Here is a 26,074-nt window from a genome sequence, read left to right on the forward strand (position 1 = left end):
AGATAACTATATCGTGCATGCTCCTCTATTAGCCAAATCGAATTGAGATCATGTTCATGCCCACGACCGATAGGACCAGAAAATTCGATTAAGGTTGCGGACAAAACAAATGAATGCATGTTTCAGGACATAATGGATACTTATTATTTAAGTTTTAAGACATGTGTAAAAATGGAAAGAGAAAGTTTCAGAATAAAAATAAAAATGATATAGAAAAAAAATATACAAACAATTGTTATATATCTAAAATGTAATAGGCTTTAAACAATTATTAGTTGACGTTTATAAATTACAATACTTTTGACTAAACTTATTATGAGGATAAATACATCAGTAAAAAGGTTTACAGATGCGTAGATATGAGATATTTACTCTGCGTATAATATACTTTCTTGACAAATAATTACAGTTTAAATTTTGTTGAAGAAAACAAATGGCCTTACACATGAATGATTATTAAAAGAATTTTTTTGGAAACAGTTATTCGAATAGCCAACCCCAAATAAGAACAATTTTTTATTCTAGTCACATTCTGACTATGCCATTTCAAATATATTCCTTTTCCAAATGAATAAACTGTTAGACAAACAATACATTAAACTTTACAACTTCACACCCGCTGCCAGTGTACGCGAAACATTAGCATTGGAGGAACACAGGAACACAGGCACCCTTTTGCCCAGCTGAAAATGGAAAAATCCTGGCAGCAAGGAGTGGTAGATGGTAGATGGTAGCTGTACCACAAACGATGAGTTGATTGTTATGCAAATGAGCTTAGCCAGCAAGCCAGCAAACCAGGCAACCAGCGACCAGGACGAAGTGTGAGAGCCCAACCCCAGATTTCGACTCGGATCCGGGTGCAGTTCATCAAGTGGTCATAAATTTATAGGTAGTTTGCAGAGAGCTACGAGGACGCGAGAAGCTGCCTAATTACTATGCAGCGCCATGTGCATAATGAAGCTGACATTTCTAATTTATGGTTGATATTTGTTAATTTTTTTCCCTTTTGCATAAATTGAATCGAAAGGTTGGCACTAAAATGTCGGCAAAACAACGGTTTCATGCCCAGTTATTGTTAAATGTAAACAACGGGCACGGCACGAGCGATTTAATGGGGGTTACGGCGCTGAAATCCTTTCTGTGAGCCTAAGCTGACGCTTCCTGGGAATTCCACTTCCGGCTTAGAGCGGAAATTCGCGCGAAAATCCCGCGGTAATTCCATCATTGTGCGGACTGCCACACAAAAACGACGGAAAATTCGGCAAAAATTGCGGAAAATCTTTGCAAAAAAAATTACAAAAATTACCCCAAAATATAAACGGGAAGCTGAACTAGTAGTTAACTGCAATTACGCAACCCCTAAGTCCTTTTTTATGGCCCTGCCACCTCGGAAAGTGGCCGTTATGATTCCTTGCCTCACTTTCCTGCCCGGCTTTTCACTTTTTGGTATGCACGCAAGGCTTTTCACAATTTGTTGCTCGATCAGGACGAGGAGGAGGGTCCCAAGCAAAGGAAACGGCCGGGCTCAGTCATTAATTGCTTGGCATTGTTTGTCGGATTGTCAGCTGGACATCTGGCTGACTGTCTGACGCCCGACACTAGCTGTCAGGGAATTGAATCTGGGGTAAAAAGTTAATTTGTGGACACCTGCATACAGGCGTTATATAGTATGTGTAATGCAAATAAAACCTAACGAGAAACCTAGTAGAGTGAATCAGATTAAATCGGAAGTTATGATTCAATGTCCTTAATATACCTATTAAGGTTGAAAAGATAAAATCTATATACTTTCAAATATTTCATTTGAATGAATGTACTTCGTCCGTTTTGTTTAATAATATATAGAAGCTTATGAATCTTACTTAAATTGACAGAAGTGAACGTTTGTTTTTTAAGCAATTAAATAGAAGGACCATTTTTTAAAGTTTGTAATCCATGATCAGATGTTTTGTTTAGCTGCGATGATACTGCATTAAGTATTTTCAATATATTTATGAGCCGATTAACTATAGTTGCTTACATTGAATTAGTTCATTTAATAAAACACTTTTATGTATATTCAATATGCAATCGTTTCTCACTTGCAGATCTATTTATGTAAAGCTGTTGGCGCCCCGAAAAAAAATCATCTATCCAGTGGTATTAATTGGCGATTACCGGAACTTTAGGTCATGATGGTTGGCGCCATAAGTGATTTCCCAACGCGAACCGCTTTGACACTCGAATTTGTAGTGTGATTTATGAGGATGACACTGCCATCATCAATCACTGTTCAAGTGGAAGGTGATTTAGCAAAACACAAAAAACCAGAGACTGCAAGGGCACTGCAATCCAGGTTAGTTGGGCTCTATGTAAATTCGAGAGACTTTCGCTAGTGAGGGAAACGAGTTTAATTACACACCATCTCAGGGGAGGGGGAGGTAAGCAACCCCCAAAGGTTCAGTTGAGTTGACCCGGACAGCACTTGATTCGCTGTCTTGTGCTGTTGATGTTGTTTCGCTTTAAAAAGTTATAAAAATAAGTCGCCGAAAAGTGCCAGCAACCAGCAACCCCCGAGTGAGTTCATCTTGCACCCTTTGATTTTGGACAAGGATCGGGGATCGGGGCAGGACCAAGGACCAAGGACCAGCATCATCCCCTGTTTTCCCGCCCGTTCTCTCGTTCGTTGCCAGGGGCTAATGAGCGCCGCACATTAGTTTTAACAACATTTATTATTTATGGGTTTTTCCCTCCCCCTGTCCCGCTCACCCTCACTGCAATATTTACTTTGTACGTTACATTTTCACTTGCCTGCATAGTGACGCATTTCCCAAAATGAACTCAAAATGGGAATTTGCAATTACTATAAGCACGGCAAGTTTAATTGGAATCTGGAATCCGGAGCGGCTCGTTAACAACTTGAGCCAGGATCTGATGGTACTTAAAACGGCTTGAGACGGGTAAACGGATAATGAGAAATCATGGTTAACTCGTATCTGTGACCATAAATAAAATTATAATAAATAATAAGCCTTTGAATGCTAAATTACTTTAAAATTCAAAAATAATACTATTCTATTCTATATTTTTGGAATGCACTGCTTTTATTATTAATTTATTAGATCAAATATTTATTTAGCTTTACTTTGTTTTTGGTCTGGTTGTTTTATACAAATTCTAAAGTACAGAAATTTTTTAAAAGTAATAATTTTAAGTATCCATTTAGAAGCAAGTAACCAAAATCTTTTAAGTTCAAGAATTTTAAAATTGTCACCTTTTCTTTTTAAAAAATCAACAGTATATACAACAAGTTATTAAATCAAAACTGTTCTGGCCAAAAAATCAATAAATACCGATCAGGGCCCACACCTTTCTGGATTTCAGGCCATTAGTGGGGATACGATTCATTTGCATATCACTTCACACGTCCGCCTTAAAAGCCAACGCCAACGCGTCGGGAAAAATGAGTAAATGCTCGCGTTTTGTTTTTTCACATTTTTGTAGTTAATAGAATTTATTTGCACACATGTTCACATTGGAAAAACTACTTAGTCGTATATAAATATATTTACTTAATAGCGAGAGCATATGCATTCTGTTTGAAAACGGGAGACTCATTTTCGGTCGACACGCACATGGCCTGACTTTGACTCCTGGTCGAGGATTGAATTGTGGAGCTGGAATTGGGCTGCGTTTGGGGCGATATTTATTCTGCACTTGTTCGACATGTGGTTGGCAAATAGACGATAAGATAAATATATAAAAATAAATGCATTCCAGACCTGCCAAAGTACGAATGAAAACCCGCGAAATCGGCCGGTAAAACCAGCACTTCAGCACAAATGACACAAAGAACTGACTTGACTTAGGCTATCGTTTCAATTGGATAATCGCTACGCTTTTTACAGTACTATATATATATATAGATTTTAACACTAAACCTAGGCTAAATGGTGCTACATGTACATACTAGATCACGCGCATAGTATGCTTAAGCTTATGGTATATGGACTGATTTGGCATTCTACCGTCTACCAATCTCTGCTAGAATAAAGTCCCGGTTCGCAGTCGCCAAGCGGAGATCCAGATGCGAGGATCTCCGCTGGTGCAAAGGGGTCTTGAGTCTTGGGCACTAGTCTACTTGGTTGGTGGCTTGGTTGGTGGTCAGTGGTTGAACCTGGACCTTCCTGTGCAGAAGATGAGCTGCGGCTACAAGGGCCCGTAAATGGGTTCGGAGTAGAGAACTGCTGGCATAGAGTAGCTGTAGGAGGTGGGTGTGTGCTCCGTTGGCGTTCGTAGACTCGCCTGCAGACTCCGCTTGCTGTGTCGTTTCAGCCTGTAAAAAAAATAATACATTTAGATCAAGATAGTATCTCCCCAAGCTGCTTATCCCACTTACTTCTTCTTCAAACAGCAGGCTGTGCATAGCGAAACCAAGGCAGCCAGACCAATGAGGGCGGCTAGGAAGACAAGCCACGCCCCCGCCGAGGTGAGCATTCCCGCGAAGAGGGCAGCCGCATGAGTCCTTCTCACCGAACAGGACTCCACTTCACTAACTCCATAGGCAGCGTATATATCCAACAGCTCCTGTCGCAACTGCTGCGAGTTCATCAGCTTTTGCATCTCATTATAGGACAAGGCTGCCCCATTCTTGAACATTTGGAAACAGGAACTAGTGGCAGTGAAGTCCAGACTCATGTCGGGTCGTGTGAACACCTGGGTATCCAGCACATGCAGCTCCAGTCCCAGCGGTTTCAGCTTCTTCTGGAGCTGCTCCTGGAAGGGCCGAATGTTGTGCTGGATTTCGTTGGGCGGTCGGGCAAAGACGAACTTCAGCAGGGATTTGTCACGAATCACAAACACCTTGAGGTTACTGTGGGCTTGTCGTTTGGGCTCCACTGAATTGCTGGCCATCACCCGCATCAGGAAGTAGCCATCCACGTAGTCAGCAAAGGAACCTCCAGTTCGCAGCTCGCCAGTTCGATTGTTGAGGGTGAAGAGACCTTGCAGATTGCCCACGGCCAGACTGCGACTCCTCTTGTAGAACTGTGGCACAAAGGTCACGTTCTCGATGGAAAGCCCAATGGCCGGAGCCTCGGCATCCGCATCGCTGGCCCTCAAAGTGGTCACCACTGTGTCGATGGGCACATTTATCCTGATACCCACCGTGGGGTCTGGCTGCTCGAATTGCGGCAGATTGTCGTCGATGTCCAGCACTCGAATGGTTATTCGCAAGTGTGAGGGATCGCGGCGATCATAAGGATCGCCAACAAACTTGTAGCCAAGTTCGCCCAATTTCAGGCACTTCACTGTCAGGGTAAAGGACTCCACCTGCTCTCGATCGATGGGCTTTTGGGTCTTGAGAATGGCCAGGCTCTCGTTTGTCCTCTCGACCGTGAACAACTGCTCGTTGTTGCCCTCGATGATGACATAATCAATGGCTGCATTGTCGCCTAGGTCTTCGTCCAGGGCGCTGAAGTTGCCCACAATGGTGCCAGCCGGTTCCTCCTCTCTTACCGACATGCTCAAGGGTCCTTCGTCCTTTAGAAAGTAAATAAGTTTATATTGTTACCTGGTTTTCCTATAAAACGTACTGTTTACTCACAACTTCTCTGGCGAATCGAGGCTCGTGATCATCCACATCCAGAACTGCAATCTGAAGAATTCGCGTCACCGACTGCTTGGGTTGTCCATTGTCACTCACTTCCAGCAGAATCCTGTACATGTTCTTCGTCTCTCGATCCAGAGACTGTCTGGTGGTTATCAATCCCGAGTGGGCGTCTATGATGAAGGCTTCTGCATCCGGAGTATCCGGCAAGATGCGATACGTTATGGTGCCAGAGGGAGTGCTTTCATCATCCGGATCGCTGGCAATCACTTGAAATACGGGGGCTCCAATGACAGCATTCTAAGGGAACAAGGTTTTATTATGGGTAAAGAGATAATGAGTTACTCACCTCAGTAACATTGGCCATCTGACCGACACGAGGAGCCACAAAATAGGGCACTCCGTCGTTTGCGCTCACATCCCCAATGAATATCCGGACATCGGTGTCGGTGGACAGGGTAGGCTGCTTGGGCAGCTGGTTGCCTTGATCCTGGGCTCGTACTATAAGCACATAGGGCTCGGCGCGACCTTTGCCCGTAAGATTACGTCGGGTGGATAGCAGACCACTCTTGGGATCGACCTTGAAGAGTCCATTGGCCTCGCCCTCGTTGACCAGTTCGTAGTGCACTTCGCCACCCAGACCCTCGTCCGCGTCCACAGCCTCCAGTTGGAGAACAAAAGAGTCGACCTGGGCATTTTCCGGAATCACAGTGCTGTATTTTTTTTGCGTGAACTCCGGTGCATTGTCATTCACGTCCAAGACATCGATCTGCAGCTGTACCACACTCTGTTTGGCATCCGTGGGACGACCAGGGGAATCCTCCGCCTTGATCTGCAACTGAATCCGGGGGGTACGCTCCCTATCGATGGTCTGTCCGCTGGCCACGATTATTTCGCCAGTGGTGTTGTTAATCTCGAAGAGCATTGCATGCTCGCCCTGCAGCGAGAAGATGATCTTGTGGTAGCCCAACCGCTCATCCCGGGCATTGAGCACTGCATCCTTGTCCAGAGCTCTCACCCGGATCACTCGCTCCGGATGAGGTCTGTTCTCGATGATCGTGGCTCGATAGGAACTTTGCTCGAACCGTGGACTATTGTCGTTCACGTTCTCCACGGTGATATTGACCCGACTGACGGTGCTCCTTTGACGATCGGCACTGTTGGCCCGCACTTGCAGTTCAAACTGGGGTCCAGACTCACCCAGAGCCTCGTAGTCCAGTCGCCTCTTGAGGATCACCTCGCCAGTGCGCTCGGCCACCTGAAAGTAGTCCACCTGCTTGGGCTCCACCAACTCGAAGCTGGTGATGGGCTGCCGGGTTACTGGATCCTCCGCCTGAAGAATAAACAGTGCACTGTCGATGGGCATCTCCTCCTTGATCTTCACATCGATCACGGGTCGGGAGCTGCTCCAACCGGGGTTCTTGAACACGGGATTGGTGTCCTGGAAGGACTGCACGTACACGGTCACCTCGGTGCTGTCCACTTGCCCCTCGGGATCCACCTCCGCATTGAGATCCCGCACTCCCACGGTGAAAATGATGATGGCGGCCACATCGTGGCGAAGGGAGCCATTGACGAAGATCTCTCCACTCTGACTGTCCACGCGGAAGGCCTCCTGCAGTCGGTAATTGCTCCGATTGGCTATGCTTACACCCGCTTTTGTGGTGGCCGTGACAGGACCCACCAGTCCGTACTCCAACTTCGAGTTCAGGTCCTTGTCGATGGCCTTCACCCGAAGGACACTCTCGCCCACGGCTGTCCTCTCAGACACGTAGGTCGCATAGCTGTTCTGCTCAAACCTGGGACGCTCATCATTGATGTCCTTCACATTCACATAAACCGTAGTGGTTGCAGTTTCCGGAATTGGCGTTCCCGAGTCCACGGCATTCACTATTATCTCAAAGCTGTTCATGTTCGAATCGCGATCGATGCGAGCTTGCGGGGAGACTGTTATCAATCCGGAACTGTAAGAAAAATATAGTCGATTAAAATATAGTAAATCCTCTAAGCTCCGTAAAGATACTCACAGCTCATCAATCTCAAAGTTGTCGTTGGCTCCCACTATCCTGTACCGAAGCAGGCTGTCCAGACCATCCGGATCATGGGCAGATACCGAAGTGACATTCGATCCTGCCACGGCATTCTCGGGAATGGAAACCCGATAGCTGGGTGGTCCTATGACCGGCAAGTTCTCCATATTTTGGAAGTGCCCACGGAAGATGGGTCGTTGATTTCCAGAGATTCCAACCCGTACCAAAACGCGAGTGGTGTTTGACAAAGGAGGAGTGCCTGAAAATAATTGTTACATTATTAATAACTTAATTTCAAGAAATATGCAGTTAACTCACCGAAATCCGTGGCTGAAACAACCAGTTCGTACTCGCCGCGTTCCGTGTCCATGGATCGCGCCGCCTTCTGGATGACAATCTCTCCCGTGTCCGGCTCGATTCGGAATACATTCCCAGCTATGCTGTTTTCGGACACAATTGAGTACTTAACCCTTCCGTTTCCCTGGGTGGGACCATCTGCATCGTGGGCACGGACAAAGAACTGCGGCTCGAAGAGGGCTGCACCCTCGCGGATGGTGCGACTGTACTCCCTGCTCTCGAAGTTTGGATGGTTGTCGTTCACGTCCGTGACCCCGATGAAGAGATTTGCGTTCGCCTCACGTTCACCTCCATCGATGGCCACCACTGTGAGGCTGTAGCTGCTCTGCTTCTCGTAGTCCAGTGGCTTCAGCAAGTAAAGACCTCCGGTTTCCGGATCCACATAGAAGTTATCTGCCCCGAAACCCTTGAGCACATAGCGAACATGTCCAAATTCTCCGGAATCTGCATCGGTGGCCTTTACATGACCTATCAACGCATCCACGAGAAGATCCTCAGCTGCCGTAAAACGGTAAGTGGCCTGATCAAATACCGGAGCATTGTCATTAGCATCCAGCAGATGGATCTCCACCCGGGACTTGGCCTTTTCCACGCCCTTAACGGAAGCCACCAGATCGAACTCAAGTTTCCGGAGTTCTGGATTTGAAACATCGTAGTCCAAACGACTGGCATTCAGCACCTTGACAACCACTGGTGTCCGGCCCTGAGCTTCAGTGGGTGAGACTGCAAATACTCCGTCTGAATTGGCCACGTTCCTCAAAGAAAGCTCATACCGACTGTTCTCGCCCATGTCGCGATCATCCACAAAGATCGAGAGTCCCGGTAAGGGCATTCCATTAGCCAGGTTCTCCGTTATGGAAACATTAAAGTGCGGTCCGCTGAAAGTGGGCTGGTGATCGTCCACATCGGTGACCACAATGGTCACTCTGGTAAGCGAGTGCTCGGCAGGAATGCCTCCGTCTATCAGCTCAGTGGCTCTAACAGTGAACACATACACCCCGCCATTCTGCAAAATCTCGGCGTTTTCGCGATCCAGTGGTTCGGAGGTGGTCTGCAGTACGGCCGTTCCTTCACGCGGATCTCCGAACGGAACCAGCTCAAAATGTCCGAAGGGTTCGTCCTCCAGGGACAGGAATATGTCCCTGGGTATGCCCACATCCCCATCGACGGCCTTGACCGTCAGTATGCTCACTCCTGCTGGAGTGTTCTCCGGAACAGTTGCGGAGTATGGGGCATTGGTAAAGACCGGCGGCTGGTCCTGGATATCGAGCACATTGATGGATATGGTGGCCAGTGAGGAGAGGCGGTTGTCCAGGGCACTGTCCGAGGCCGAGATGGTCAGGATGTACGAGGGACGACTCTCGAAGTCCAGTGGTTGCTTCAGTGCCACCCGGGCTGTGTAGTTTCCGTCCGAGATTTTCACTGCTCGCACCTCGAAGATGTCGCAAATGTCATTTTCCTGGGAAAGAAAGGGAAAATAGTGAGAATTCCAATCTAGTTTACCCCTTGATTAACCACTCACCTCCACGCACTTCATCTGAACCTCGGCGTTGATGCCTTCATCCCGGTCGACGACCACGATGGGTGGCTCCACAGTTAGCTCCGCACCCACAGGAAGGGATTCGCTTACACTAGCGGTGTAGGGTCTGCCCAGGAAAGTCGGCTGGTTGTCATTGTAGTCCCGCACTGGAATCTCCCGTCGCTGGGAGACGGTATTTGGCTCTGTGCCATATACACCTTCATCCGTAATGCTGATGATCACCTCTACGGTGTCCTGGGTCTCTCGATCCAGCTCTTGACGCAGACGCACCACTCCCGTCTCCCGATCCACAGAGAAAACTGGTCCACTGATACTGTACTTCAGGCGACCTCCTTCTGGATCGGTGCCTGCAATGGAAAATATTTATAAAATAGTTTAAATTTTAAATTTATAATAGTACTAAAAATATATAATTATATATCAAATTAGGGATCTTTTATATTTTAATAAAGAGTAAAATGAAATTGTTTGTTAGCTTAATCCAGTTATTGCCTGTAATATCAGCTTTTAATATTGGCACAACATTTTTTAATCATACAAATTACAGCCAACTATAAAAAAATCGCCTTACAATTTTTTATTAAGCTCTTAAGCAGACTAAATTAATAATGATTTCGGTTTGCTTTTTATGAAGTAACTTTATAAAATGATTTATTAGTGCCAAGCGTACTGCGGGCTAAGACTTAAGCCCCCCGTAGATTGTTTACTAAATTCCAATATGCATATCAAAAGAAATATAGCCTGAGAAAATGCATGACCATGAGAAAACTATTTACCAAATGTCTTTTTGTATAAACTTATATTTTTGAACTATAAATATCAATATGTTTTGCTATGTATGGCTGACGTGTGTTTGCCAGCCGGAAAAAGTGCAACAAATTAGTTGGCGACGGTTAGTTGGTTTGCCGGTTTGACGGTGGCTCCCGGTGTTTGACACGCTCACTGCTTTAATTATAAGTAATCCGAGCCAGCGTCATAGGCTGTCACTTCGTGGAAGTCGTTCAGTAGAGCCGCCGCTGTTTGCCGCCCGTGGGTTTATGTAAAAGCGTGTGAAAAATGCTAATTCGGTTCCCACAACCTCCTTCGCCACCGACTTTTCCCCTCCAGTGCGGTTTTCCGGCCCCTTCGGAACTGGGGCAACTAGTTAGTTGTGGGTTTACGTCTAACCCTAAGTGGATTGTGTCATTCCCCCGTCATTTTCTCTTTCTCTATGCCCCCGGTCTAATAACAGGAAATATATCTACAAGTATTTAACTTGGGGCAGCCAAACAATTTCAGCTCCAGGGGCAGCACGAAGTTACTTTAGAAATTCTAGCAAAGCAATCATGGAGAAAACAAAGAAAACAAATGAACCCGAAGAGCTTAGAAAAGAAAACAGAGACCAATAAGCGGTCGGAAAAACAGCTATTGGCAGACAAATTTTTCAAGTTTGCAGGGGGGCTAGTTGGGGAATAGTTGGGAGCGGGTTTGTGGTACACCGACAATTGCAGCAGCACGACCACAAAACAAAAACACGGCTCAAAGCGGGAAGCAAACAGGCCCAGCCGCTCCTCCAGTTCACCCAAACGCAAACCCAAACCAAAACCAAAACATACCGATAACATTCCCGTTCCCCGGGTTTCCCTACATTTGTTGCTCTATCCCAATACCAATCCCAATCCCATTTTATTGGCGCGTGAGTGACCATTTTAACTTTTCAATGTACATAATCATATTTTCGGTCTTACGCTTATTCATACCGCGCAATCGAGAGGTGATTGGTGTATTTCGGAATTGGGTAAAATTCAAAATACTTAGGCAAAGTTATAAAATTGTAAGCATATTTTTTTATCACTTAATTAATAACACAAGAAACAGCCATTGCCCAATTTAACTTCTTTAAGTTCTTTGAAGTTAAATTCTTACATTAAAAATACGATTAAGACGCAGTAGTAAAGGTTTATTGAAAGAATTTTTTTAAATTATTTGATGGACATCATTTTGAACTACAGAAACCTTGGTATTAAAAAATATCAGAGTATTTGGGTCTACTAATCTCGGTTGCTGCAATAGTACATTGTACATAGATTCGATTGATTGTATTTAAAATGTTCTTTAGTGTATGTTCTTAATAACTGACAAAATGAAATATAACAATTAGAAGTGTAGGGTATCTTTAGATCAACCCCTCTCTATCTATCTATCGATTCTCGTTAGTTTTCTCTTTATGAATTCTCGTGTTCGATCCAAGTGTGTGTGTATAGTGTACACTTGGGCATAGTTTTTTGGGCAATTGAGGGAAAAGTAGAAAAGCTGAGTGAACACTGTAATTGCGGGTACGTGCGAGTTGTGGAAAAGCTTTCCTACTTTTCACTTCACCCAGCATGGATGATGCTCTTCCGAAAGGGGGGTGGGTGTAATTGTTGTGGTTACTATTGTTGTTGCTGTTAATGCGGGAGAAATAATTTGTGATTTCATGCTTGGCGGAGCGTATTTGTTAATATTTTGGTTGTTATTGCACATGGTAGAGTGGATAAGCCGAAAGAAGTTAAAAAAAAACGCCCGCCATGTGCCAAAATAAGTACAATCGTTCGTTTTAGTTAGTGTTTTGGGCTGTGGGCAGTATGTAATTAAGTGGGTATGTAAAGAAAACTCAAACTCTTAACCGATAGGAGTTTCCACCAAAACGACTCGTGCAATTAAATCCTCTGGTTTCGACACCAGGACGTAATCCTAGTGGACGTTGGAGTTATGCAACAATTGACACTCGGAATTGAGTTGCAATTTGAGATTATGTTGTGCCAGATATGGTTTCAGTTTCCCGGCTCGCCATTTGGGCAGAGAAATTTCCCTGGTCTGGTCAGTTTTTCCATTTACTTTTCGGTGTCGAGGGGTTTTCCACGGCACACTCTTGATTTCCAACGCACCAAAGCAAACGTGTTTCGTATCTCACGGATGCCGCTTGCAAAACCAACCAGTCTCCATCTCCATCTACATCTGGATCCGAGACTCGGTTACAGATGCAGGCGGAGTCATTGGGCGAGCATCATCATCCAAGGCGATTTGGCACACGCTCGGCAACCAGTTAAGACAATGCCCCATCTGATTATGAAGTTGCCATGGAGCGGCATCAAATTGCAGGCCTCTCGGGCTGAAACCGCACCTGCAAATGTATCTCTATCTCTTAACTGGGCCTCTGTGTTAGGGTGTCACCCGATTGTGGGGCAGGTGCAAAACGAGATTTGCCAGTTGTATAATAATCATTTTTGGGGGAGTGACGGGACCGCCCGAAGTCTTTTAAGTCTTAATATGCGTGTGCATGGGAAATCGACTCTCGATTGATTGCCACTCTCGTGCCAAGTAAAAGTGCTGGTTTCATTCTCTATCTAATGGAAGCCATTACCATATGGCAATCATCATTATCGTGGACTAACACTTATCACCGATGCTACGCACAAACGTGTTCAAATGCATTTCCGCCAATGCTCACCCATCAGATACATATGTATCTCGGTTGTATTTGTGTGTTTTTGTTTGTCAATTGATTAGCAAACTGCATTCTTGAGCGAGCTAACTCCAAAAAACTGTAAACCAGAAACCGAAATAGTAAAAAAAATATAAACAATAAAAAACATGAATATCTTGTTGCCTTATCGCGCATTCTTGCAGATCCACTCTGCATATTTTAAGCCAACTTGCATTATGCAATCGCGATTTTATACGTACGTATGTATCTGTCGAGTGTGAGATACGAGGGTGCTGAAAACGTGCGGCAGCCACAAAAATCCAATACCCCGCACAAGGTTGACCCGAAGTAGGTGGCCCACCCAGAGCAGAGTTGGTCCAAGAAATGAAAGTCACCACTGGTAATTTGAGGTATGCGCAAATTACAAAATTATTAGAGCCAGTTTTTGTGTAATGTGTGTCAGAATCGAATTGTGAATACCCTTTTGAATTGTTTATAAAAGGTAAAGACAATTTAAGTGAGAGTAATGGTTACGCACAAAATACATTTTCATTTCAGTTGGAAAAATAAATATATTTAATCAAATTAACTCTGTAGTTTAATTTTATTTTATTAACAAAACTTTAATATTATTTTAGAATCTCTAAAAAATACTTCTTTCTTCTTTGCTGTCATAGATTATTGTACTGTATATTTGATTGAATTATTTATTAGTTTTTTGTAAAATACCATTATTGAATTTTTTTTTTTTTAAGATTTTGTAATAAAAGCAATATTTGTTAGCTTACATCTTTATTTAAGATTTGATTTTAGAGAAGCCTATAATTCAATTTTTTTTAAGTTAATTAGTTGATTTTAACTTCATTACCATTAAGGTTTAAATTTTTTTCTTCTTGCTTAAAGAGAATTTGTTAATATTGGTTAGAGCCAGCCCCCATTTTTATTAAGAGCTCATGACCGAACTATAAAACCATTGTTCGCAACCAAAGTAAATGAGCGATATAAATAATTTAATAGCTTATTTGATAATTAGTGGAAGATCGTGACTGACTCAATATTAAAGCTTATCTGCTTGCTATAGTGGCTTAGATAAGTTATAGTTTTGTATACATATGTTATCTTATTTCTGGGCTAAATTTATTTAATATAATTTTATGAGGTATGTACTTATATAGCATTAATTTTCACTAAATATTAACCCATATATGTAGCTATTAATGAACACATCTTCCCACACTCCCACTCCACCAGGGTCTTAACCATCTCTTTTTTTTTGGCCAAAATAAAAACAAACTACTGCCAGTGAAAGGCATTGCCACAAACTGCGTGGGAATTGGGCTATTGGTGCACATTGTCTTGGGGCTGCAATGAAAGCCATGAAGCAATTCAGCATAAAATTATGAAACGTGATGGCCCCGTACTACACATGTTGATAAGATGTCGAGCATGCAATCTTAGCCAGAACTCCCCCTACCCAAAGACCAGTGAAACACCTGGCTAGAACTGGAACTGGAACTGATACTCAAACTCAAACGCAAACTCACCTTTCAGCTGGAAGACGGGACTGCCGACGGGCGTGTTTTCCGAGAGGCTGAAGCGGGACATATCGCCCGTTCCGGGGACGAACTGCGGCGGATGGTTTACAAGCTGGCCGGCGGTCAGGCTCAGGCTCAGGCATAGAAAAAACGGCAACAGCAGCGGCAACATGTTGCCGTTGCTAATTCCAATGCCGTTAGGTATCCGTATCCGTTAGGTCCAAGTTTTCGATGGTGTTTACTCGAGTATTTGGCACATGTAGAACGACACAGTTTCGATGCTCTTTTTTTGATTTTATTTTTGGATCTTTCACTACGCGTTCTGCTCGCGTTCTTGGACTGGCCGAAATGCAAAACAAAAACAAAAACGTTGGTTATTTATGTGGCCCGAAACAATGATTTTTCAATGCTAGCTGCAACGCCCCCCCAGTTGGCCTTGTCGCGGGTTGGCTCAAACGAATGGGAATGGCTGAGACTTTGGCTTAGCTTGCAGATTTACTTATCGCAGCCTTGCCGTTTGAACTTTTGCCAGCTCTCGATCGCATTCCACCAATGATGTGCAAAACATATAAAACAGCAAAAAATAAGATATTCCGTGGAGATCTAAAAGAAATTTAGTGGCGAACACAGAAGATTTCACTTTATGCACATGTGAAAAGTGGCACATGATGATGAGGCGGCTGCTGTCTGCCAGTTCCGATCATTGGGCACTTCTCGGCGATTGGCAAATGCGATGGTGATGGCTTTCTTTTGGTACGGACCAACACACCAGTTTGTGAGCGAAACACGGGGAATGTGCAAAAGCGGCTAAAACAAATAAACAACACACAGGCAAACAGACTGGTTCCTCGTAGTAGGTATCTATGGGTTCTACTTGTTTTGGCCAAAAAAGAACAGCGAATAGAGAGAAAGAGCAGACACAAAAAGGAAGGTGGTGGGAAACAGGAAGCAAAAATGCAATTCAGGGGGCTGAAGGCAAATGACTTTGGCAAAAACTATAATTAACACTAAACTATTCCACACTTTATGGGTATTTTTGGTTTTGGCCAACGCACGCAAAAATCACACACACTCTCGAAACCGCAAAACGGATGACGCTAGGGTCCGAAACTTGATCTTGCGCCTTCTTGTTGTTGCTGCTCCGGTATCTTGGACTGTATTGTGTGTAGTATCCGCGAATATAACCGATTTACTCGAGAGTTTAAAGCGCGGCAACGTCTGGACGGAGCGACGCTCGCTTACCTTCTGGTCGGACCTACCTGTTGCCGCCCGTTCTTGGCTCTCCGGAGCGGCAGCGGCTAAGCCGTCGAGCTCCGAATACTGGTTTTCCGCTCTTGCCGGTTCTGTTTTGCTGAGGTTTCGCGCACGCGCAAAGTAATTGGCAATGAAAATGGGCAATCGCGTCGGAAGCCTACTTTTGGGCTGCAAAACAAAAGTATTTTCAGGTAAAACAATAACCTAAATATTTTGCTTCCCTAGTTCTCATTATCACTCATTAAAGAAATAAAGAATAGTAGTTATGATTATCAGAAAATATTTAAATTTTGAGGTTGTGGTCAAGATAAAGGAACAAAAAATATTGCCCAAAAATCGATCTATAGTACTCAACCAAAATGTTCAACAGAAAAAAAAACATTTTTTTAAGCAACCCACTTTTATGGTTTCTAAGGCTTAACTATTTTTTGATTATATTTTCAAACCTTAAAAAATATAAATAAAAAACAATTCTTGAAATAGATTGAGATACGTATTTATACAAATAGAAAATAAAATTTATCTATATTTTATTTAGGGGCAACAAATAGTTGCTATATGGAGTGAGGTTGCTACACCAGACTTAGTCTAAGTAAAACTAGCGTGTTTCGTGGTTAGAGAGCATCGTCCACCTGAAACTGAATCAGATCCTCGACGGGAAAGCGGAAGAGCGAGGCGGTCTGGGCCTCGGCAGCCATCTGCTCGATGTTGGCGCTCTTCTGGTAGCGAAAGTGCTCGTCCACGGGCGTCTTTCTGTACCGATGATCCTGCCGAATGTGGGTTAGAGCCACTGGATCCGGCAGTTCGGCCGCCACAATGGGATGCTCAAAGTCAATCAGCGGCAGGTGATCGCTGCGGGAAATGGTACTCGAACGATTGCCGGCCTGTGATTGCAGATGTTGCTGTTGTGTCGGTTGATGTTGCTGCTGGGTTTGATTGAGCGATGGATGAAGTTGTTGCAGATGTTGCTGCTGTTGCTGCAGGTGAGTAATGCTGTTGTTGACTGCCTGTCTCGGTTCTATTGGACTTGGCGGATTGGGAGGTGGCAAATCATTCGGGTTGATCGCCTGGCGCTGCATGTTGTGGTTGTAAAACGGATTGGTGGAGCTGCGAATCGTGGCAGTGGGTTTCTGCTTGGGAAATACGTTCAAGTGCAGCATAATGGGGTTCGCATGACTCTCCACTGGACCCTGTCCTTGAGCTTGACCCTGCCCTTGACCCTGACCTTGACCCTGTCCCAGACTCTGGCCGTAAATGGCCTCATCACCAAGCACGCTCTTGGGCGGCGGAAACTTCTGGGCCTGCGCCTGGTACAAAGCCTGTTGCTGACTATATCGGGTGGCCTGATCGGGAAAAAGCACGGGCTGTTGGGTGGGGAACTTGAAGGGTGTCTGGTAGTGGCCATGACCTTGGGCCATCTGCAAAGCGGCCGCCGTGGTGCCCGTCAAGGCAGCCGCCGAGGGCAGGGCGTACTCCTGCTGAAAGGGATGTCGCATCACGGATGCGGGTCGCGAGGGCGGCAGCACCGGATATATATCCAGATTGACCTTGAAGGGCACCCGCTTCAGCTGCGGCTGCCTGGTGGCATTCAGCGATAGCAACGATTGGGGAAAGTGCTGCACGAAGGGGTCTGCCACAAAGTGCTGATGACTTCCGTGCTCCAGCAACTGTTGCTGCTGTTGCTGCTGCTGTTGCAGTTGCTGTTGCTGCTTCTTTTTCTTCTTTTTGGACAGGGGCTTCCCACTGCCCAGTGGCTGCATGGCCAGCAGATTGACATCCTGCGGCGAACGTGGCTTGTAGGGGTACAACTGATCGATGGCCACCCTTTGGTGGGGCAGCACACCGGGAGCATACCACTGCATGGGCATGGGCATGGGCATGGGCATGGTCATGGGGTACATGGGCATGGGAATGCTGAACTGCAACTGCTTCTTGTTGCGCTTGCCCCGGAAGAAGTTGCCTATCCCGCTGGACTTGAGGTTCTTGAAGCTGCCGGCTATGTGCAGACCCGTTGGCATCATCACCATGGGTGGCAGCTTGCTGGGCGCCACACCACCAATGTGCAGGTGCTGCAGTATGTCCTGGATGTTGTTCAGCTCCGGACGAGCCTCACCCTTGCTGAACTGCTCGGGCAGGGGGCCTTCGTAGGGAAAGTGAAAGGGCTTGGGCTTGAACCCCTCCTCCTGATTGCGCTGAGCTCGCGATCCCGGCGTTTCCGAGTACTGACGCCTCAGCAGCGCCTTTGTGGGCGCCGGCGGGGGCGTGGGCGAACCCAAGGACAACTGCATGTCCTGGGTGGTGAGGCGTGGAGGGCGTGGCATCTGGTCACGCAGCAGCCCCCTCAGAGGCGTCATGGTCGCCGATCGCTTGGGCAGACGCTCATACACATGGGTGTCGTCCGTTTCGTGCGACGTTGTTGCGTGTTGCTGCTGTTGCTGTTGAAGTTGCTGCTGTTGCTGGGCTTGCTGCTGTTGCTGGTGTTGCTGCCGTTGCGCTTTCGTGCGCCACGTACCGTAGATGGGTGCAATGTTGCTGTCGGCACGCTCCAATAAGTAGGCGGTTTCCCCAGCAGCCCCCTGCGTGGCCTGCATCTGCTGCAGATGCAGCTGCAACTGGTGTTGCTGCTGGCGCAGATACTGTTGCTGCTGCTCGTGCTGCAGTTGCTGCAACTTGGCCCGCATCTTGTCGATGTCGCTGTCGCTGTCTGATTGCTCAGGCTCCGTGGTCGTGGGCTCGTCTGCCGAGGACTCAATGTCGTTGGGCGATTGCTGCTGGTGCAGTAGATGCTGCTGCTGCAGATGTTGCTGCTGATAAAGAGCTGCTGCTGAGGCGACCTTGACTACCATGAGAGACATCTGCAAGGCACACACAAAATAAGATCAAAGATTATAAGGTTACATGTGCTCGAGAGTAATTGGTTATTTGGCCAAAAATCATTTCATCATATAATTGTTTTCAAAAATTTGCGATTGTATCGTGAGGGATGTACAATTACAGATCCAATTCATCGTATCATGATGGCCATGGGATCGTACGTTTTTTTGTTATTACTTATGAATTAAATCTGAGCTTGAAATGTATAACTTTTATGTTGGAAAATTATATTCACTGATAAGCAATTTAAAATATTTCAAATATTTATTGGTTTTATCAAATATATACATCAGATATATCCTTAAAATGTTATCTCTTTCTTATTTTTTTCAGATTTAACCTTCTAAAAAACGGCTTAAGCTGTCAACTCACAATTGTGTAGCCCAGGAGCAGGCCCATAATCCACCGCCTGCCTTTATTTGAGCCTGGATCCAGTCGCGTTCGAGTGTCTCGTTGTCCTTGACTGACTGCCGACTGCATGAACATCTTTCCGGACTCTGCTGCTCGAACCACTCGGCTTGCCTATCGCTTTATAAATGTGGACTTCAGCTTCTGCCTCATCGCGGATCGCAACGATGACTGAGTGCAGCCGGGCGCTGGCGGCGCCTAAAAAGCGTCGGTTATATCGGCCCAAGTGCAACAGCTTAATTAGAAAGTTTAATACGGTTTGGCTGCGAAAGCAAAACAGCAATCTACAGACAAATAAATTAATTGCTCATGCGAATTCGTGCTCCCAGGCATGTGGAAAAGAAAGAGATATTAAAAAACGCATTGACCATGAAAATCTGAAGATCGCAGCGGTGTGGCTAGGAATATCATGTTAGTCTTATAAATCCGAAGTGGTTATGCTCTGACGGAGGAGTTGATAAGAATACAATACAGGGTTTCTCCTTCAGAAGAGTTAAAAAAAGTCAAATTTAATATGAAAATAGTAGTTATCACTCTTGTCAAAACAAACTTCTGGCAATGCCCTATGCAACTGAGGCCTACCCATTTAAAAAAATGATTTATATTTTATTTCTATATTTATATTTTAAATAAACTTTTTTCGATTAGTGCCTTGCAATGCTATTAATAGTTTTGTTATTACAAGTCAAGCTTAATTTATTTATTTCTTATCCTTTTTCTATATATATCACAAGGTTCATTTTAAGGCATGTTTAACTTGAAGTTAAATTATTTCATGCTTCCTAAAGAACGCTAAGAAGAATGTTCAACATTTTTTTAATAGGTAAATGCATAACCCTTATAACTAAGCTAACCAGTTCTTACATCCGATATAAAAATTGCTAGAGACCAGAATTGAATGTCAAGGTTAAGACTTAACCAGCACATTTATCGTTTTATTGCCTGCCAGCAACAAACTCCTTAGCATAGTCGTAAAAACCGACATTTATGATGAGCGGCAACAGATTAGCGTTTAACAATACCACAAAATCCCCGGACATGATTTGCTCCCATTTCCCGTTTGCCAAAAGGAAAAGAAAATGCGTGCAAAACACTCGAAACATGTATGTTTTGGGTTTAAAAACACACAAAATGCTAAATAGACCGCAAGATAGCCAAAAAGCTGAAGAAACGCTTGTAAATATTCGAAAAACTTATTTTATTGTTCAGGTTTTTAGCGATCCGAATAAAAGGTTTATTTAATCGTAATATAGAGCTATATAGTCTTGAGCTGGCGAGCGTCACAGACGACGGCCGCCCATCGATCGTAGCATAGTGGTAGAACATAGCAAGAGTTGGATAGACTGTTAGCTGTACAATTGGGGCTCTCATAGACAATGATCCCTAGCTGTATGAGTATGCGATTCATTAATTACAAAAATAAAATAAAAACAAACAAGTGTCGTCCAAGCACCGCTGGCGGCGGCATCGTGTAACGTTAGACTGTACGAGTACGAGTACGAGTGTATTGACTAGATCAATCTAGCCCTAGACGAAGGCCCTATCCCGGATCATCTCTAGATCTCTAGAAGTTGAAGGGGATGCTGGGCACTGGGTACGAGTAGCCCTGGTGCTTGGTGGGTGGGGGTGGCACGTACACGGTGGTGCGCACGGTCGGTGGTGGCACGTACACCGTGGTCTTGCGGGTTGGGGGGCGGGGGTGGACGGGTGGTGCGGACAGTCACGGGGGGCAGGTAGGTGGTTGGAGGCCTGGTTGGGGGGCGAGTGGGTGGTGGAGGTGGGCGGGTGGTGCGCACAGTTGGGGGAGGCAGATAGGTGGTTGGTGGGCGGGTTGGGGGCCTCGTGGGCGGCAGAGTGGGGCGGGGAGTGGTGCGCACAGTGGTGCGAACTGTGGCACGAGTCGTGGCCGGTGGTGGTGGCTTGTTAGTGGGTGGCAGGTAAGTGGGAGCGGGGGTGGTTAGGCGACGAGTGGTCGGTGGGTAGGTTGGGGGACGAGTTGGGGGTGGGGTGGCACGGGTGGTGCGCACAGTCACGGGAGGCAGGTAGGTGGTTGGTGGCCTGGTTGGGGGCCTAGTTGGTGGTGGGGTGGCACGAGTGGTGCGCACAGTCACGGGTGGCAGATAGGTGGTTGGGGGACGAGTTGGGGGCTTGGTGGGAGGCAGAGTTGGGCGAGGAGTGGTGCGCACTGGGGGACGAGTGGTTGCCGGTGGTGGTGGCTTGTTGGTGGGTGGCAGGTAAGTAGGAGCGGGGGTGGAAGCACGGGTTGGGGGCCTAGTTGGGGGGCGAGTTGGTGGTGGAGGTGGGCGAGTGGTGCGCACGGTTGGGGGAGGCAAGTAGGTGGTTGGTGGACGAGTTGGTGGCCTGGTAGGGGGCAGAGTTGGGCGAGGAGTGGTGCGAACAGTGGTGCGAACCGTGGCACGAGTGGTAGCCGGTGGTGGTGGCTTATTGGTGGGTGGCAGGTAAGTAGGAGCAGGAGTGGTTAGACGACGAGTAGTCGGTGGGTAGGTTGGGGGACGAGTTGGTGGTGGGGTGGCACGAGTGGTGCGCACAGTCACGGGAGGCAGATAGGTGGTTGGTGGCTTAGTCGGAGGACGAGTAGGTGGTGGAGGAGGGCGGGTGGTGCGCACAGTCACGGGCGGCAAGTAAGTGGTTGGTGGGCGAGTTGGGGGACGAGTTGGGGGCAGAGTGGGGCGAGGAGTGGTGCGCACTGGGGGGCGGGTGGTGGCTGGTGGCGGTGGCTTGTTGGTGGGTGGCAGGTAAGTGGGAGCGGGAGTGGAAGCACGGGTTGGGGGCCTAGTTGGGGGGCGAGTGGGTGGTGGAGGTGGGCGAGTGGTGCGCACAGTTGGGGGAGGCAGGTAAGTGGTTGGTGGGCGAGTTGGGGGACGAGTTGGGGGCAGAGTAGGGCGAGGAGTGGTGCGGATTGTGGTGCGAACTGTCGCGCGAGTGGTTGCTGGTGGTGGTGGCTTGTTGGTGGGTGGCAGGTAAGTAGGAGCAGGAGTGGTTACTCGACGAGTAGTCGGTGGGTAGGTTGGGGGACGAGTTGGTGGTGGGGTGGCACGAGTGGTGCGCACAGTCACGGGAGGCAGATAGGTGGTTGGTGGCTTAGTCGGGGGACGAGTAGGTGGTGGCGGCGGACGGGTGGTGCGCACAGTCACGGGCGGCAGGTAGGTGGTTGGTGGGCGCGTTGGCGGCCTGGTGGGAGGCAGCGTCGGGCGTGGAGTGGTGCGCACTGGAGGACGGGTGGTTGCTGGTGGTGGCGGCTTGTTAGTGGGCGGCAAGTAAGTTGGAGCCGGAGTCGAAGCGCGCGTCGGTGGGGGTGGTGGCCTGGTGGGTGGCGGCGTCGGGCGACGGGTGGTCACTGGTGCTGGCGGCTTGTTGGTGGGTGGCAGGTAGGTTGCTGGTGGACGAGTAGGCGGCTGGGTTGGGGGACGAGTCGCGGGCCTGGTTGGGGGAGGAGTCCTTGGCGGCGGGGGTGGCGTTGGGCGACGAGTGGTCACCGGTGCTGGCGGCTTGTTGGTGGGCGGCAGATAGGTTGCCGGGGGACGAGTGGTCGGGGGCCTGGTTGGGGGCCTCGTTGGAGGAGGAGTCCTTGGTGGCGGAGGTGGTGGCGGCACACGGGTGGTGGCCGGTGGTGGTGGCTTGTTGGTGGGCGGCAGGTATGTGGGTGGTGGCCGCGTGGGCGGGCGCGTGGGTGGCCTGGTGGGTGGTGGCGGGGGTGGGCGCGTTGGCGGCCTCGTGGGAGGTTGGGTGGTGCGCACGGGCAGATCGAACGGCACCTTCGGCTGGGGGTAGAAGTATCCCTCGGCGGCACGAGTCTTGCGCTGAAAGTGGTCGGCACATGAGTTCCTGTGGGCGGGAAAGGGATGGACTCGTTCACTTACCTCATGGGTATCGGCCGATGCGGTGGCCAGCGCCACAGCGCAAAGCGCCAAGACGAACAGTGCACTTCTCTGTGGAGAAGAGAAAAGGAGAACGGGTGGTTAGGTGGTTTGGTGGTGCAACAGCTCGATGGGCTTCAGTGGTGTCGCGGTGCAGAGGTGCTTTGACTAACGACTGGCTCTGACAACCAGATTGCGACTAATTGATCGCCTTCTAGGCTAATCGCCGCTTCACGCTTCGCGGCGACTTGGCCCGGTTGGAAAGAAGCAAGGCAACTCCGCTGGCCTGCAGTTCAAAACTGTGGTAAAGTTCAGCCAACAAAGCCGTCGCATCGATTTACCACAATGCATTGAAAATCACCCATAATGTTGGCGCAGACATTCAACTTTGACAGGCATTAGCATCTCTAGGTCAGTCCCCTCCCCCGAAGCGGTTTAAGTCTGGCCGATTGCCGCGATTGATACATAATGCTTATGCAAATGCGAAGCGACACAAGAGATATTAGCTCAATTGGGAGCCGAGGAAGCAGCCCCTGAATGATGGCTTCCGACGCTGCTGTCAGCAGGTTCATTTGCATTTGTTGCTGGCTTTTCGGCAAGGTCATTGCTAGCTAATGAAAGTGCTCGTCGATGGCCGCAGCTGGTTGATGAGCTCAATTAATTGACCAGCGGAGAATTTTCGGGGAGTATATAAATAGCCGATTATGCCAGAAACCGGCCCGTATCCGGGGCCCAAACTCCAGACCAGTTCTAGCCATGATTATATAATAATCGGCGAAGACAGGCCATAAAACTAGTGAGAAAATCCAATGTCCCCTGCCGAAATTAGCATACGCAGCTGCCATAAAAATGAGGAGTCTGCCTCGGGCGTCATTTATAACCAAATCTGCTAAGATTATTGCCCATACCTCTAAAAGCGGCTGGGTCTACATTTTATTTAAAACTTCTGATTGTTTGCTGATTTCAACAAAATTTTGACTTTTGTATGTAAATGATTTTAAATAATTTATGCTAATGAACCTGAAATTTTGGTTGTTCTAACTCGTTTGAATTATCGCCTCAGCAACAATTTGGCTTTGGAATTCGAGAATTAAATCGGGTTTTGACTCTTGCACGGGGTGCTCAAGACTAAGAAAGTGAAAGGACTTGGGGAGATACTCGATGAGCTAAACACTCTTCCCTTGACTGTTCATTATGCTAATTGGCAACTAATTAATCCGATTCACACCGCATCGAGGGCAGCGCCTCAATGCCAAGACTTCGGGGCAATCAAATTAGTCCGAAAACTGTGAGAAATGTGGCCAAAATAAATGTGTGGGGAAAAGAGTTGGGAGATGGGAGCCCTTCAACAAATGGCATCTGCTTGGGCAAAACAATGTCTTGGCGGCGGTTCAATGGCAACGTCAAGAATCTAACTTAAGGCAATCGTTTTTATGGCTATTTACCTAAATATGCCAATCGCAAATTGCCACTCGCAAATGTCAGAAGCAAAAGCGAAAATTATGGATAAAAAAAAACAAGTTTTAATTTCATCTTCATTCATGTCAATGCTGACATAGAAACTGCCGCCACATGGCAGAATGCACATGCAGCTGGTCCATCCTAATGACTTAATACGCAAATTGCGATTCGCGCCAAGGCGATTCAACTCCGTGGGCGACCCACACGGCGTATGCGTAACATTGCACTCGATGGCACTTGCTCAATTTCTACGCGACTTAAATGTCAGCCGCCAGCTGGTCAACGCTCAGTCGAAGATGATAGCCCGGGTCCAGAGTTGGACCCTCGACGAAATGCGAAATGCAAATAGATGGCGATTGAATTGGAACTGCAGTTGGCTTGGGCAATTATTTACTTTTTCTTCTTGTTTGCGATGCTCTGCGATGCACAGAGAAAAAATCACAACAATAGACATTTCTATCTCGACTTTAATCCTAAAGGTGGAAAATATTATCCATTATCAAATATTAGTTTTTAATCAGATTAACAATTTTTTTTATTGTGGATGTAGTCTAAAAACGTTCTCAGAACTACTACCCTTTTACCAAATCTCAAAACTAAATCATTTATTGAACCTTATTATTTTTTTTCCTTTCCTGGATCATGTTTCAATATAAAATATTTAAATCGAAAAAATAATAATCTTTAATAACATGCAAATATTAAATTTTAAGTTTCTATTTGGAAGTTTGTATTGGAATTTTGTTGTTTTACAGCGTCAAACTAAACCTATAAAAATTTAACTTGTTAAGTAAGCATATATTAAACTTTTTTTTTTGTATTATTCAAAAAAGCCTCTCATTTTTTATCTACTTCTTTTTCATTTATCATATTTCAAAACCAATTTGATTCAGACTTTTAAGTTTAAACACTTTGTCAAAGTTTTCTGCCTGCAAGATATCACATTAATGCGAGTATAGCTGCCTTTTTAACACAATTGAAATCTAAGTTATTTCAAACTCCCATAATATTTTGAGCTATCAAAACTTATACTGTTTCTCCCTCTGCATTGCGGTTTCCTTTTGCGAAATGCCTTGTTTGTCTTTACACCGAGGGACACTTGTTTCGTTATGTTTTGCACTTTGCACACGATCATTGTTCGTTTCGGGTTAGATTAGATTGAGATGGGAACTGGGAACTGGAACTGGGTTCGGTTACCATGGTGTACACTTTCGGACTGCTACAAACGGCAGTTGCAATTATCCCGGATGCGTAGGTAATCCTTTACGGTGAGTATGTGCGTGGTTAATCCTTGCGGACGGTACAGTGAGGATCGGAAAAGGAGAAGACGCGACCGATCGTATCAAATTCAATGGACGATTGAATTTGATCGATGCCAAGCTAAGTTGGTTTAACTTCTAGGTCGAGTGTGGAATACCAACTAAAGCATCAAAACTTGTAGATTTTCTATATATACTCGGACCCAGCATCTGCCCATCCGGGCAGCGGCGTCTCAGTCGGCGGCGGCAGAGGCATCTTCACCGGGGCGACAGCTGTTAACACACGGCCAAAAGCCGAAATCGAAAGCGTTTTGGCCAGATGAAGATGAGCTGAAGTCGAAGTCGCTGTTTCTGCCTTCGTCGACAGCGAAGTCGACTGCTGACCAGCCAGAAAGACAGAAAACCAGCCAACCAGTCTCAGTTGTTTGATGTTTGTAAGTTAACAG

At 46.6% G+C, this 26,074-nt stretch overlaps 3 protein-coding genes across 5 annotated transcripts; all 3 read right to left on the reverse strand.

Moving 5' to 3' along the window:
- Positions 1 to 3,459: 3,459 nt before the first annotated feature.
- Positions 3,460 to 15,726, reverse strand: LOC108135641 (cadherin-23). 3 transcript variants are annotated; one of them, XM_041708057.1, is made up of 9 exons: positions 15,565 to 15,726; positions 14,504 to 14,833; positions 9,497 to 9,861; positions 7,936 to 9,433; positions 7,615 to 7,876; positions 5,937 to 7,551; positions 5,585 to 5,887; positions 4,379 to 5,520; positions 3,460 to 4,315 (listed from the first exon to the last, which is right to left on the reverse strand). In XM_041708057.1, exons 2-9 carry the CDS (start codon positions 14,664 to 14,666, stop codon positions 4,189 to 4,191), a joined length of 5,475 nt encoding a protein of 1,824 aa, XP_041563991.1. In that variant the 5' UTR covers positions 14,667 to 14,833; positions 15,565 to 15,726; the 3' UTR covers positions 3,460 to 4,188. The 3 variants fall into 3 exon arrangements, with proteins under 3 accessions (XP_041563991.1, XP_017111951.1, XP_017111952.1); XM_017256462.1 differs by having other exon boundaries at positions 15,550 to 15,726; XM_017256463.1 differs by having other exon boundaries at positions 15,518 to 15,726.
- A 585-nt stretch (positions 15,727 to 16,311) lies between these two features.
- LOC108135653 (alpha-protein kinase 1) lies at positions 16,312 to 20,124 on the reverse strand. The gene is made up of 2 exons (XM_017256482.2): positions 18,995 to 20,124; positions 16,312 to 18,603 (listed from the first exon to the last, which is right to left on the reverse strand). Exons 1-2 carry the CDS (start codon positions 19,106 to 19,108, stop codon positions 16,363 to 16,365), a joined length of 2,355 nt encoding a protein of 784 aa, XP_017111971.1. The 5' UTR covers positions 19,109 to 20,124; the 3' UTR covers positions 16,312 to 16,362.
- Positions 20,125 to 20,213: 89 nt separating this feature from the next.
- LOC108135654 (proline-rich extensin-like protein EPR1) lies at positions 20,214 to 25,804 on the reverse strand. The gene is given in 4 exon segments (XM_017256483.2): positions 20,214 to 20,723; positions 20,725 to 22,851; positions 22,912 to 22,980; positions 25,567 to 25,804. Coding segments are annotated over 4 exon segments (2,328 nt in total). The 5' UTR covers positions 25,570 to 25,804; the 3' UTR covers positions 20,214 to 20,594.
- Positions 25,805 to 26,074: the final 270 nt, after the last annotated feature.

Source organism: Drosophila elegans, unplaced genomic scaffold, assembly GCF_018152505.1.
Source record: "Drosophila elegans isolate 14027-0461.03 unplaced genomic scaffold, ASM1815250v1 contig_208, whole genome shotgun sequence".
NCBI classification, from domain to species: Eukaryota; Metazoa; Arthropoda; class Insecta; order Diptera; family Drosophilidae; genus Drosophila; species Drosophila elegans.

What these genes read in the sequence shown, in the direction of transcription:
- LOC108135653 (XM_017256482.2), bottom strand. Translation starts at nt 19,108, where the DNA reads ATGTTCATGCAGTCGGCAGTCAGTCAAGGACAACGAGACACTCGAACG. An exon ending in TGCTCCTGGGCTACACAATT is followed by an intron (nt 18,604 to 18,994) that starts GTGAGTTGACAG and finishes TGTGCCTTGCAG; the next exon opens with ATGTCTCTCATGGTAGTCAA.
- LOC108135641 (XM_041708057.1), bottom strand. Translation starts at nt 14,666, where the DNA reads ATGTTGCCGCTGCTGTTGCCGTTTTTTCTATGCCTGAGCCTGAGCCTG. An exon ending in TGTTTCAGCCACGGATTTCG is followed by an intron (nt 7,877 to 7,935) that starts GTGAGTTAACTG and finishes AATTATTTTCAG; the next exon opens with GCACTCCTCCTTTGTCAAAC. An exon ending in CTCGATTCGCCAGAGAAGTT is followed by an intron (nt 5,521 to 5,584) that starts GTGAGTAAACAG and finishes TACTTTCTAAAG; the next exon opens with GACGAAGGACCCTTGAGCAT.